The sequence below is a fragment of the Aethina tumida genome, chromosome 4, assembly GCF_024364675.1.
Source record: "Aethina tumida isolate Nest 87 chromosome 4, icAetTumi1.1, whole genome shotgun sequence".
Lineage (NCBI taxonomy): Eukaryota > Metazoa > Arthropoda > Insecta > Coleoptera > Nitidulidae > Aethina > Aethina tumida.
Genome location: NC_065438.1, coordinates 11,525,713 through 11,541,488, shown reverse-complemented (window position 1 = coordinate 11,541,488; position 15,776 = coordinate 11,525,713). Strand labels below are relative to the sequence as shown.

General features: G+C 22.6%; 1 protein-coding gene across 1 annotated transcript; it reads left to right on the top strand.

Annotated features, from left to right (window-relative positions):
* The first annotated feature begins 5,552 nt into the window (after window positions 1–5,552).
* Window positions 5,553–10,980, top strand: LOC126265278 (uncharacterized). Its single transcript, XM_049966205.1, has 4 exons — window positions 5,553–5,687; window positions 9,596–9,723; window positions 9,774–10,227; window positions 10,285–10,980. Exons 2-4 carry the CDS (start codon window positions 9,608–9,610, stop codon window positions 10,591–10,593), a joined length of 879 nt encoding a protein of 292 aa, XP_049822162.1. The 5' UTR covers window positions 5,553–5,687; window positions 9,596–9,607; the 3' UTR covers window positions 10,594–10,980.
* The last annotated feature ends 4,796 nt before the right edge of the window (window positions 10,981–15,776 follow it).

Genomic DNA, 15,776 nt, shown 5'->3' with positions numbered 1-15,776 from the left:
TATTATATAGTATTTGCTTTTTCACAATCCTTAAACTTATTTCAATTAAAATATTTAGGGTGTAATAATAAATATTATATATTATTATTAAAATTATCTAAATTAATTATTATAAGTCAAAGGTAATTCGTCAAATTAATCATTTAAATATGATATCAATATTAATATATTAATATTAAATAAGGCATAAGATATCCGAATCAATAACAATTTTATTAAAGTCTGTTTTTCACTATCCTTAAACTTATTTCTACAAATAACTATTAAATTTGTGACAAAAATTGGTCCATCCACTATTTAAGAACAAATATTTATTGTATTTGTTGATGTAATTATTATTATTAAATTTAGTCTATATTTTTTAAATAAAATCAATTACAATAATTTGCGAAATTAATTATATTTATTATATTTAAATTAAGTTATTTGAATCTTAATTATTAATATTTATTTTAAATAATGGAAAAAGTGATTATCTTAAAATGTAATTTATTTTATTAAAACCTATACTTGATATTTCACTATCCTTAAGTTTATTTCTAAAACTACTATAGAATTTTTTTATACATTAAAATATTTGGGATGTATTGTTTTATAGATTTATTATTTTAAAAATTATAAATTGTATATTTGTGACATAATCATCTCATTTAACAACTATTATGTATTATTATTATTAAATTTATTCTAAATTGTTTAAATTAAATCAATTATAGTAGTTTACACAATTAATCATTATATATTAATTATACTAATTTAATGATATTTAATTATTAAGGTTAATTTTAAATATGGGAAATGAGTAAAACTGGTGTATCCAATATATTAATCAAAATCTATATTTGATTTTTCACTATTTCACTAAAAATATTTAAAATTTTTAACAAAAATTGGCGCATTCACCATTTAACAACAACAAAGAGTTGATTATATGTTGATTTAATTATTGTTACTTTATTTAACATTCTAACTAAATTCATTATGTTTACTCAATTAATAAAAATAATCCTCATATATTTTTTATATAAATTTAATTAACTATAAATATTAATTTTAAATAATGAATTTAAACGCTATTTAAAAGACATTTTATATTTTATTAGCTTAATACTATTTAAATTTTATTTATTAAGATTAATTCCGAATACGTTAAAAAAATGATAAGTAATTTTATAAAAATCAATATTTGATTTTTTACTATTAAACTTTTTACAAATTAATAGAAATTTCTTTTTTATTCGATTAAAATATGTATATTAAATGTGTATTATTTTATATATTACTATTATTTTTATTATTATTTTAAACGGATTATACATTTATGGTGGTATGTATATTTATAACAAAAACTGGCGCATCCACCATTTATCATTATTTTAAATCAGTTAAAGAAATTTATTTGTCAAATGTGTTAACATAATGTGTTAAGTAGATATAATTACCAAATAAATTATTATAAATAATATGTTTCAATTAAATAAATTTCAAGTTACAAAAGATAGATAATTTTGCAAGTAAAATGATAACAGAATATTTTTATAAAACTGTATAATGAAAAGATAAAAAGCAAAGTTACTCATTTATCACTTCACGATATAAACTTCCAAAACATTTAACTTATTATACACTACATAAATTCTAAATTAGATATTTTAATTACGCATTATTGTAGGATTCAAACGCCAATATTTAAATTATAAAATAAAACATTGTCAATATTTATAAAATGTGTTATTAAGATTACCTTATTAGTATAACGACTACATTAAGTAATTAACATTAATATTATATGTCACTATATAAGAACAGTGAGTGTAACAAAAAACGATCGCTGTTAATCACCCGAAACAAGGCCAATTAATTTCTCGGTGGGTATTTATTATCCAATATGATTAAATTAAAAATAAATTTCCTCTGTGTTTTATGGCCATTTAACTGCCTAACACCGCTTGGTACAGTTTCCACGACGATTGCCGACAAAACAGTCAAAACTCGAAACCGTACAATTAAGGCTTTAGACATCTAATTTGCCTGTTATTTTAGAATTATATCCTGACGTCCCGTTTAACCGACGCGAAAAACGCAACTCTCCGCCATTTCACTTTCTTGCTAATTTACCACGATGTATGTTGCCCGATTTTGCTTAATTACTGCAGTGTTTTTCATGAAAATAATATGTATTAGCGTTTTAATGAGTGTTTGCGGTATGATAAATTCGAATTTCAAATGCTTTGTGCGCATAAAAATGAGAGAACTTTTCTTTGAACCTCCATTATGAGTATACATTTTAATTACATTCGTGTTACGTAGAATATTATATATAATCTGTGTAAAAATATTTGAAATAAAATAATTATAATGCCACACATTTTTATGTATTAAAAAGTATGTGTGTAATTATTTATTTTCTTCACAAATTAAATTCATATGTTACTTTCTAAAAACTTTTAATATTATGAGGTATTCAGGGTGTCCCATATTGGTTGATTTTGACTGTTGCCAGAATTTCTAGACTAGACTAGACTATTTATAACAAAATTATATTAAATTATTATTATTATTTAAGGAAAAATGTATTATTGTAAAATACTGTTTTAAACATTTTCTGCACCTATATAAATTTAATATTCTGACTTTGTTAAGTATATATATTTTTAGCGGAAGTCTATCAAAAATTCGATACAAAACACTTGTTCGTTCCCACCCTTTATCACATTTATCGCAACAAAGAGCTCAAATCCTAACAATAAGTGACCCTGCGAACTAGGCACCATTTGTACAATTTCTAAATAAGCCATTGTACATTATAAACAAACATTAACCAGATTAATGCGTATCGATATTCCACGAAAGGCCATCGAAAAATGTGTCTATGCGACAAAATAAATTTTACGGTTTGCAAATGTCACGATGAACGCAGGTTTGAATATGATAATAATGCAAAAATGTGCAAAGATTAAAAACGGTCCGAACGCCGAATAACTGACATATTTCATCGCAAAACTTTTCGATGTTTTTCTGAAACTCCTTCACTGACCTACCGCATCCGACATCGGCGAAGTTTTACGAAACTTTTCAAGACGCTGCAACTTTATGAAATATAATGTGTTTAGGAACTTCGGCAAGTGGTGCACTCAATTCGCCGGGAAACTTTCATAATAAATGCACTGATAAAATGATGAAAATATGCCTTTGGTTGTGTTTTCTTGTAAACAACTGTTTCGGCACAAACTCGTTTATGCCCCATTCTTCTTTCGTTACAACATTAGAATATATTTACGCAAAGTTTTAACTTAATTGTTATTAAATTGCTTACATAATATGAAATATGTCGTGGTCGTTTTTTTATATTAATATTATTAGTTCTTTGAGGCTCGTGGACGACGATCTTACTGGAACCGATGTTCTCTTTCATAAAAAGCTTTTAATCAATAAGATTTTAATTAATTTTTCTTTATAAATTTAATCAGGTTTTAATACATCTTTATAGCACCGCTAACATTTTTTTATGGTAAATTATTATCAATTTTGATCAGCTTTAAAAATTACTTATTAGAATAAATAATGTAATTATTTTATTTATTTAACATAGATTAATAAATAATAATTTTAAAAATTATTCAACATTTTACCAGTTTTAAAAGTCTTAAAGTACATAATTTACATTTTGATACATTTTTATTTATACTTTATAAATAAATCTCACAAAGCACAGAGCAATTTTAGTCTAATAAAAACGAATAATTCTAAAAATTATTTATGTTTTAATTAGTTTTATTAATTTATGATTTCATTGTCAGAGAAGTCGGCTAGTTTTAAGAAATTTTGTATATAATTATTTTATTTTATTTATAGTTCAAATAAGTCATTAATATATAATTTATTAGTCTAATAAAAACAAGTAGTTCTAAAAATTATTTAATTTTTAATCATTTTAAATAATTTTGGATAATTGTTAATGGATTCAAAGTCAAAGAAGTTATTAAAAGGATAAACTTATGATAATCTAATAAACATAAATACTTCCAAACATTATTTATTTTTTGACCACTTAATAATTTATTAATGAATCCTTAAAAAATTACTACTTATTTATTTTATTTATATTTTAATTCGTAGCACAGGGTAAATAAATAATATTAAAAATTAACAAATTAAAAAAAAAAATAAAAAATTTAATTTATATACACTCAAATAATTTAAAGATAGTTAAATAATTCAAGAAATTATTCAAATTTAACTAGTTTTGACAATTTCTTTTATATTATCCTTTTATTTTATTTGTATTTAAAAATTTGTGATAGATAGTTCTGAAAGGATCCTTAAAAATTTAATTATTTTTATTTATTTTATTTTTATATATACTTTAATTATAACAAATAATAGTAAAATATATAATTTCGTCAAGTTTTAAGAATTTTTGTATTTTATTTATATTTATATGTTCAAATAAGTCATTTGAAGAACATTTTTGTGAAAAATTAAGTAAAAATCAATACTTCTAAAATTTATTTTAATTTTTACTGCTTTTAAAGATTTCTAAATGAATACTTAAAGAATGTAATTATTTTTATTAATTTTATTTTTTAGTAAGCATAATTTAATTAAAATATATGTCTAAAAATAGTTTAAGCTAATTGTTTTAAGATTTTTTGTAAATAATTCTTTTATTTTTTTTACTTTTATAGTTCAAATAAGTCATTTAATTTAACAGTTTTAAAATTTTAAGTCGTTTAAAGCACAAAGAATAGTTTACTTAAAACACATTATTATAAAATTTATTTAATTTTGTAGATGATTCTTTTAATTTATGTATATTTATAATTGAAATAAGACATTTAAAGACCAGGTTTGTGTTCAAATACTTCAAATAAGTCATTTAAAGCACTATTATTTGTGAATACAATAATTCTAAAAATTATTTAATTTTGAACAGTTTTAAGAAGTTTTCTGTATAATTTTTTATTTATATTTATATAAATAAAATAAAAATCTGGTAAAAACTAATAATTTAAATTTTAATAAGTTTTTGAATTGATTTTTGAATCATATAATTATTTTAATTAATTTATGTTATTTACTCTTCAAATAAGATATTAAAAATTATAGTCCAAAAAACAAAACATTATAGAAATTATTTGATTTAAAGTAAATTTAATTTAAGAACTTCAAAGTTTTAATATACTCATTCTTTAAGAATATTATTATTATTATTTTATTTATACTATAAATAAGTATGTTGAAAGAATAGCATAGCCATAATCTGATAAAAATAAATAATTTTAATTTTTTATTAAATTTTTAACCAATATTAAAAACTTTGGAATTAAGCTTCAATGTAATCCAACAATCTGTATCTAGTTCACAACACGGTCAGCTTCGATGAAGCCTATCGAAACGACTCGGACAATAGAAAAATATTAACCCGTGTATCGCGCCGTTTTGTGGAAAGGAAAAAAAAAATGCCGTGGATCGGGCATGCATTTCGAGGGTGCTAATCGTCACGGAATCGCGCGGTCGACGGCAAACAGATCGTCTTCAGTGTTGGCGTGGTTGCGTCGGGCGCCATAGGCAGGCGCTCGTTCGCTCCTACGACACGTTCGAAAAACTTCGCGTCTTCTTGCACTTTAAAAATGTGCGGCCGCCTCGCAACTTAGCTCCGAACTCCCCGGGTGTGCGGTGGAACGGTGCGTATACACATACGTCTTCTTGTCAAATGCACGGTTCTGTCGAAAGGCACCGCTTTTCAAATCACAGCCCACTTCGCAAAATCACCGCATAAAATAAATTTATACGGGTTTTAATAAATCCCTTTGGGGGTTTTTAGAAAAATTGCTTTATACAGGCGCATAATTATTATATATTAATATAACAATTTTTAGAATAATAAAATGTTTTATTAGAATTAGTTTTTAATTAATTGATAATTAATATTTTTTTAATTATTAACATTATAATTTATTTAATTAAAGTTATTATATTATATACTATTTATTATTATCATTTATTTTTATTTTATACTTTATTCTATAAACATAAATATTTATATAAAAATTTTAATTATTATTTTGTTGTTTTACATTCTTATCTTATCATTCATTATTATTATTATTATTATTATTATTAAATTTATTAAAGAATAATCGTAACTAAATACATTTTTTTTCAAAAAAAATATATTTCCTGTTTAATCAAATAATATAATTTCGAACAATTTTGTTGATTATTAAATTATTTAAATAATAACAGATAGTCTAAAAATCATGTTAAAGTACTAATTAATAAATTTAAAACATAAAAATTAAATAATAAAAAATATAATTAATAATGAAAATATATTTAACCGAAAAAAAAACTTTAAATATTTGCTTTTGAATTTTAATGTAACTAAATCATATTTTATAGTAAAAAAAGCAATTGAATAAAATATGTCATACAATATTATGAATGAATATGTTTATTAAAAATTAAAATTTTATTTGGTTGTAAAACATATTTAATACTAATATTACATATGTTATATTAGATTAGGTATTATATATGTTATTAAGAAATTTTGAAACTATAATTGTTTTATTATTTTTAATTATTGTACCATAAAACTAATGTTATGTTATAATTAATAATTAATAGCAATTTTGTTATATATTGAGTCTCCTTAAATACAAAATTAATTACATAATAATTACTTTTATTTTTATTACATATATTAGATTATTTGAATGGATATTACATAAATTATTATGTAATTTTGAAAATGTAAATCTTTTATTACAGTTAATTATTATAGTAATAGAATACATTTAATAATTTTCTATTTTTATTCATATTATTAATTTAAAATGGACAAAAGCATGCAATGTTTGGTTCCTTCCTACCTTCGTTCATGTCCTCGATCTTGACTTTGTAGGTTTCAAATTTCTTTATTAAATTAGAACAAAAATAGTTATTTTGGTATAAATCATATTTTATATCACATATTTTAAATTATTTAAGTGATATTGAGATTGCGAGATTATTTGAGATTATATTTATTAATTATAACATTAAACTTATATATTGAATCTCCTTAAATACAAAATTATAGTGAAGAAAAGTAATAAATATTTACATTTATTTATAATTTAATTTTATTTTTATAGCATAAACATTTTATGAGTATTAAAAATTCATTAATATCAACTATGTTACATGTTGAATCTCTTAAATAAAAAATTATAGTGAAGAAAATTAATTATGTATATAACAACAATATATTATTTATGCATGAAATAATAATTTTATTCATTACTAATATTAGATAAATTTCATATTTTTTAAATACTAAATTATAACAAACATTTATTTTTATACTATAAATATTTTATATCTATATAATATTAAATTGACATATTGAATTTTCTATAAATAAATAAAATAATATTTTTATTCATTATTAATTTTATATAAATTTTGTATTTATTTATTATTAACTTGTAACTCAAATAGTTATTTTTATAGTATGAAATACTATATATTCGAAAATATAATTGTTTAATTATTTTTAAATATATTGATTCTTCTTAAATTACAAATTGTAGTGAAGAAAAGTAATTATGTAATAAATATTTAATTATTTATTTATCATTAAGTTTTATTTTTTTTATTATAAATATTTATTATTAATTTTTGAAATAATCATTTATTTTGTATGATCAATGTTATAAAAAAAATAATTATTATTAAATTATATAAAAAATAATTAATTTAGTTATTTATGTGTGTGAACCTATTCATTATTAATATTAATATATTGTTTTATTATTTTTAATTATTATTAAGTTATTACATTTAATAATTAATAGTAATTATGTTATATATTATATTTAAATACAAAGTAATTGTGGAGGAAATTAATTGCATAATATAAAATAATTTTTATTTTATATATTGATTTTTATTATTTACTAATAATGGACAAAAATATACAAATTTTTGATTCCTCACTTCATTTTAAAACGTAAAAATGTATTCGATCTTGATTTTCAACAATTCATATCTTTTTAATAAATGAAAATGAAACTAATTAATAATAATAAAATAATTAATTTTTAATAAAGTATAAATATTTTATAAACATACTTATATCAAATTTACTATTTATTAATTCTTTAACTTAAATGTATTCTTTATTAAAAATTTATTTTTGATATGATATAATATAATATAATTATGTTTAAATATTTCCTACAATAATACTTTAAATAACAGCTTTAATAAATTTAATTAGGAACATAATAATAATAATCAAAATTGTTAACATTTTACAAAATATAAAGATTTAGGTATTTATTAACTTCATAAGTTTCTGAACTAAAAGTTAAATTATAATTATGAGACACTTAAATACTTTAATAGAATTAGAAAGTTTCTCCAGACTTCCCTCGTATTCTTGCGTTTTGCATGAGGCATTTTCTTAATTGAAAACAATAGTAGGAGAGCCCAACTTTGAAACTAAACCTAAATAGCTTTTTACATTCATTTTTAAAAATAGTTGCCGACATGATTTTTTTATTACTCATTAGATATTAATGGAGAAACTAATTTGATTTGAATTTAACAAAATTTTAACATTTTTTTAAATTAAGATTATGTTGTTCGCAATAGAATTTAGAAGCAAACAACTGCAGTAATTTTATGCTCTCGTGTTCCAGAAAACATTATTTAGCATCGTCTCGAAATCTTATTAATTTTTTGTCAAATTTTTATTGCGTTAGACCACACAACAACCCGATTCTTTTATGGCGAATTAATGTCGGTTATGCATATTGTGCATCATAAGTTATTTTTAAACTTTTTAAAGCACATAATTTGTTTTTCAAGTTGCCGAAAATATATAAATTTTATTTCATGTTGCTTTGACACGCCATGCTTATACATATTTACGGTTTCTCGCCAAAATATGCATATAAATATTCGGGCCATTGCACCATTTATCATCCCGGATATTACAGTTCTGGGTGATATATCGCATGTGGATTTTGTGTAATTAGTAGTAGTTCGTAATGGAATAAAAACTCCAAAAGGTGCATTATCAAGTTATGAACGTGTCCTAGTTTTTATCAAAGCCAGCAAAATGCATTGTCAATAATGTTGAATTAGAACTTTCACGTATAGAAATATGCACACACAGTGTTAAAGAATGCACCAGTCATAATTTAATAATGGTCCTCAAATAACAACAATACGAAATAACCATACACTCTTTCGTTTCCGAAAAAAGGATACACGACCTATTTATCGCATGCATCGATATAGTGCAGTTTCTATTCAAGCGACGCATTTCCCAGGGTTGAAAAAGTAACATTTGTGCGTCTACTCCCACAATCTGTGGCACAAAAGAAACGTCACTCTATTGTCGCCTTTCAATTTTTAAAGAATGCGTACGTCTGTCTGTTTGGCCCAATTCACACAGAACATTTCGGTTGTTTACACTTGATGCGTTTGAATGGCGTTGCGATTATGTCCTGTAACGAACTAACACGTTGGTTGTTATTTTCGAAATGTTTGCAAAAATTTGGCCAAAAACATCGTTTACTAATTCGCATTGTTTCAGACTCGGAGAAACATGAAATGCACTTCAGTGAAATTGCACAACAGAAAAGACACCATAAATAACAGAAACCTAACCAGGACATACAGCACAAACAATACCATTGAATTTGTGACCAAAGAATATCACAGGTATTGCCAATATCAGTTTGTTTGAGTTTTAAATAATTTTATTATTTTAGGTTTTATTTTGATTTCTTGAGGAGCCGTCATGAAGAACGGTTCAAATCACCACCGGAGATTAAAATAACTAACGTACGTTTGCCAGAGACTCTTCCACCTTTAAACAATGGCATGTCTCTCGAGAGATGGGCAAAGAAAACACCAAGACTGAGGTCCTCAAGACGAGACAGCAACAGGGAAGATACGACGCAATCGTGTTCAGAAGAGTACGACATTTCTTTTGATGTCAGCCACTTGCTGAACGACTTAGACAAAGACCAAATTAACAATGATGATGACATAGATAATAACAGCACCACATATATAGAATACGACGTCCACTCTGACATCGAAGAACTGATTAACAAGTCTAGGAGAGCCAGTGAAGAGTACGAGAAACGCAAAGAGGAGAAACGAAAAAGACAAAAGACCGCCAAAAGTAGAAAAGACCACGAAGACAAGGCTAAACGAAAGGTACTAACTCATCTATTACACAATTACAAACACACCGAATTGATCGCCGCATTTTAGGTGAAGAAAAAGCTGAAGAAGACTATAAAATTCTCCCTCTCCAAGCCCCAAAGTCCCGAAACGGAACAGATTATTCGTGTGGACATCACATCCAATATGTCGCTGGAAGAGTTCCAGAGCATCCAAGACGGCAAGAGGCAACCGGGCGAAAGCAGCCACGATGGGAGACGAGGCGCAAAAATGATTGATGACTCCAGAAGTGGCGACTTAAGTGAAAGTTTGCATACTGATAGAGGCCTCAGATTGAATAAGGAGGATGAGGACTTTATTATATTATGCAAGCAATTGGTTATTTCCAGGGACCGATGACTGCCGAGGAAATTTCAGCTAACACTCGGATATAATAAATCACGATGGGAGGAAATGTGTTTTCTTGATCCGCTCACCGCAATGTCACACATGCATGTTAAATAAGTGTTTTCGGTATTTAAATTACAACTGTTTAAACTATATGGATTTGTTGCTTTTGTGCCGCTCCTTCTCCATTGACAATTATGGTGTTGTTTGTCTGGATTTTTTTCAGATACTTTATTCAAAAGTGTGTGTTTATTGTCGTTTTAATGGGTTAACGACTCACCGCATAATAAATATCAGTCGGACACTATTTTTTAACAGAATAATAAATTTCCTGTAAAATTTTGGCATTAAAATAATGTTTATGCAGGCATGAATAAAATAAAAGATTTATTCCAAATATTTTTCATAGTTATATTTGTTTCAATTCTATTAAAATCTGTGACTTATATTTTAAAATATTTATGTTTATATTCCAATATTTTTAATTTTATAAACTGAGGAACTGAAGATTAATTTTTTAAAAAATATATATTTCTAATTTTTGATTACTAATTAATTTTCATCTAAATTGTTTATTAAAACTATTAATTAATTAAATTAATAGAATTAAATAATTTTCATCATTTAAAATATTTGTAAGTATACATATTAAAATTAAATCGTTTATAGAAGTGTTAAAATTTTAATACTTATTTAAAATTTTCATTTATTCTTATTTTATTTTGTTGTAAAATTGGAAAATTAAAATAATTTCTATATTTTAATAAACTTATAAATAAATCTCAAAATTTAAAGGTACTTGTATTTTTCATAAAAAAATCATTTTTTTTTTAATTTTTATATAAATAATAGTGAAATTATTTTAATAGAAAAAAATTAAGTTAATTAATTAATTTTTTTGTTTTTAACCAAAATTATATTAATTTTAACAAAATCATTGTTGCAATTAGCATTTTATTCAAAATTAAAACTTTGGTATACTAAAATTAATTTTAAAATAAAATAAAATAAAATTTTTTTATATATACTATGTATTATTATTTAACAATATTGATAATACAAAACTAATTTTTACTACTTTTTTTGCGTATATAATTTTTTTCATAAAAATTTATAGTTTTAAAATATTATTTTAAAATTAAATTTGCGGTTAACCACATAATAAATATCGGTTAACAAAGTAACAATTAATAAATTTTTATTAATAGTAAATATGTTAACTATATAATGCAGCCATGAATATAATTAGTGACTGATTCCAAATGTTATAAGTTGTTGATATTGTTTATTATGTTCGAATAAATTTATTTTTAAAAAAGTAAGAAAAAAAAATTATATTATATAAATTTAATAATTTAATTTATTTTTATATAAAAAAGTAAGTTCAAATATTTCTATTAAATATTCATTATTTAAAATATTTTTATAATATAATTAATTAATTTATGAAAACTGAATAATTAACATTTTAATTAAAGCCAAATTATAAATTTATTACTCATTTATTACTCATGTTTATATATTTTTTTGGAAATAATAGTAATAATATCTTAATTTCCAAAAAAAAACATATTTTTGACATATTATTTTTAGATTAAAGGTAATTGCGATTCAAATATTATTTTTACAGATTCAAAATTAATAAAATATCAATAAAATTTTGACGTTAATATAATGTGTATGAAATTAATGAGTTATTTTAAATAAATAAAATAATTTGATCTTAATTTTAATAAAATGGGGGACGTTAAATAAGTTAATTATATTCAGTACTTCAATATTAAAAATAAAAAATAAGGAAAGTATTAGTATAGTAAAATTAAAATTTAAAATACTTTTTATATAACAAGTATATTTTATATTGTGAATTTTACAATTAATCTTAAACTAAATAAATATAATAAAATTGATTAAATTATTGAAACTATGAAATTAATATTTCTTTAACAAAACATTCTATTACAATTTTCTTAATATAAAACTATTTTATATCACTAATAAAATTTTGTTTATACAATTATTATTGAAATTAGAGATTTTTTCAAATATAATTAAATGTATTCAGTAAAGTTTAATTTTAATATTTTTAGAAACATACATATGTTATATGAATAAAATTAATGAATTATTCTAAATCTTTTTTATAATTAAGTTTATCTAGTTTAATAAATTTGGTATAATTTAAAAATATTATATTATACTTAATTTTTTAAGCCAACAAAATGGTTAGAATATATTAAAAGTGAAGAATAAATTACTTATTTTAATTATAAAGATATTTTATAATTTGCTATTAAACAACAGTAACTAAATCATTCATAATAATATAAAATTATTTTAATATCCAAATTACAAAATAAACCAATAATAATTTTTTATTACATATAAATTCATTTGAATTTTTCGTTCAAGGTTAGGAACAGTCATGGAGGAACCATAAATTTTAGTTGTTAGTGCAGGAACGTATCTGTTGTGACTTGTAAATATTAAAATATTTTTAATACACTCATTTTCAGTAAAAATTTATAAATTGGCATTTAGTAAATTAAAGACGAAAGGTCAATAAAACAAATAAGAAATGAGTCACATAAAAATTACTAATCAGTACCTAATAAATGATTGATGAACTGTTGATAAATCAGTCCATGAAATATGTGCCCAATCATCGACCAATCTGAAAATAATTGTTGCCTTACAACAAATTACTAACACAAATAGATCCCAAATGTAACAATCCGAACGTCAACGAACGGAATTATTCAAAATGACTCACCCACATATTCCGATTATTTATCCTGAGAACGTCCTTGGCGGGTCGCAGTTACAACTCCAAGAATGTGAAACGGAAATCAATTCGCGCTTTCAGATGTTCCGTTCCGGAAATGCCACGTACGCCGCCTTGATTGTTTTTATCCAAAGAACACCTGACACGGTAGATCATGTGGAAATTGTAAGTGGTCGGATCGTTTCCATTTTTTATTCACCATATTATCGCTAATAAGGGTTGGAAATGGAGGTTGTTTTCCGGGAATGGCATGTGTGCGGGAGATAGAAAAAATCGCCAATGATTATACTCATTTCGGACGGTTAGATTTATAGATAGTGGCAGGATATTTTGGTGTTTCAATTCGGGTTAACCTATTTCAGGTAGATTGTTATGTAATTTTTGCAAATTGTGCACCTTTTGTCGAACGTCCGAAATCAAAAATTAAATTCTGTCAGCAACAACAAAACGTAAATCCCCAGTTGATCATTCAAAACGTTCGGAATTCCACAAAATAAATCGCCGATTAATCCGTTTACGTGTTTGATGAATCGGGATCATTGGGACCGTTAATAAAATGGGGGCTGGCAAGTTAGCGAGCTAAGGATCTGGATGAGGATGAGGAGGGTTAAGAAATGTAAGTAGCAGCCAAAGGCATGTTGTGCAAGGTCGGGTCTTTCCTTGACAACCGGGATAAATAAATACAGTGGAGAGGAGATAAAGTAACTGACTGGGTGTTGAATCTTTGCCATGAGACACGCTTTACTCTCCACCCCCAAACCGCCGCGGTGTTCCAATGAATTTATTAACCCCTTATATTTTATGTTTATTTTATACGTACATTTTATTCACAATTATATTATGGCTTTTATAAATTGAAAATTTTAATTTTGTTTACCTTCTCTCGTATGTATCGATATGAAAATCAGTGGAAATTTTATTGATGATTAAAAAAATGTAAATTGATTAATCAAAAATAACTAACATAATTCCATACATTTTTAATTAAGGTAAATCAAGCCGATTTATATTCTAAAAAATGTTGAGATTAATATATAAATTTACATAAAACCAAATCTATTTACATTTTAATAAAAATTTATGATAATAAATAATAAACATATAATAATATTATTGGCTTTAGACATGAAATTTACATAGTATAAACTAACTTTGAAAACAATGAAATTGGGGTATAATCAAAAATCAAACTTTTATGTCTAATAATCATGAAATAAAAAACAATAAAATTATTATTAATTTATTGTTTAATTTTATAATTCTGGCATATAAAATTAGATAAATAAAATAAATAAATAAAAATTTTAATTAATATTTAACTAACTAATAAAGTATATATTAATTAAATTAATTTTATTTGATACAAATTGTAAAAATGAAAAAATTAGTACAATTATTTTATAGTTTAGTTTGATTAGTTACTTATTGGCTCAATTTAATAAGCAAAAATCTATACTGTAAATTTGGGGTTTCATTTATATTTTATATATATTTGCTGTAAAATGAAAGAAGTTAATTATATTTAAAGCAAATATTTTGATTTTAAAAGAATTAACTAGCAAAATATATAATTTAATTTTAATTAATACCAAATAGATTATTTTTATCAAAGAATAATACCTAGATTAAAAATTATATAAAAATTAATTAATAATTATAAAATATATCAATTTAAACATATATGAATGTAAGTATAATGGGATAAATTAATAAACATTTGATTATCAACATTGAGAACTAACAATTATTTATTATTTTATATACTTTATAATAGTATTAAAAGAATAATTTAATAAAATTATCATTCAATATCATTGAAAGTGGCAATTATAAATGTAAAAAATGAAAAATTCATTATTAATATTACATATATTAGATTATTTGAATCGATTTTCAATAAATTATTGTGTAATTCTGAGAATACAAATGTTTCGTTAAATTTAAATATTATATGGGAGCTATATTACATTTGATAAGTAAATTTATTAATTAATTTAATAAGTAATTTAGTATATATTTTAAATACAAAATTATTACTGTTATTATCACTGTCATCATTATTAGTAATATTGGTAAATTAATTTTTATTTTATGTATTAATTCGTATTATTTAACTATTTCAATTTATATTATTAAATTGAAATGGAGAAAAACTTGTAAATTTTTAATTTATTCCTTCAATTTTTGACGTCGAAAGGTTTTCGATCTTTTGATGATTTTTTTTGTATATTTCATATTTCATTATTATTAAATGATAACAAAAATAATTATTTTCAAATGTTTTGTTTATATTATTATAACATAAGAACAATTTAAGAAATAAACAAACAATATATTTTGAAATAATAATTTTTAAATTATGATGTTAAATGTTTTTTATTATTATAAAAATAATAATTATAATAAAATA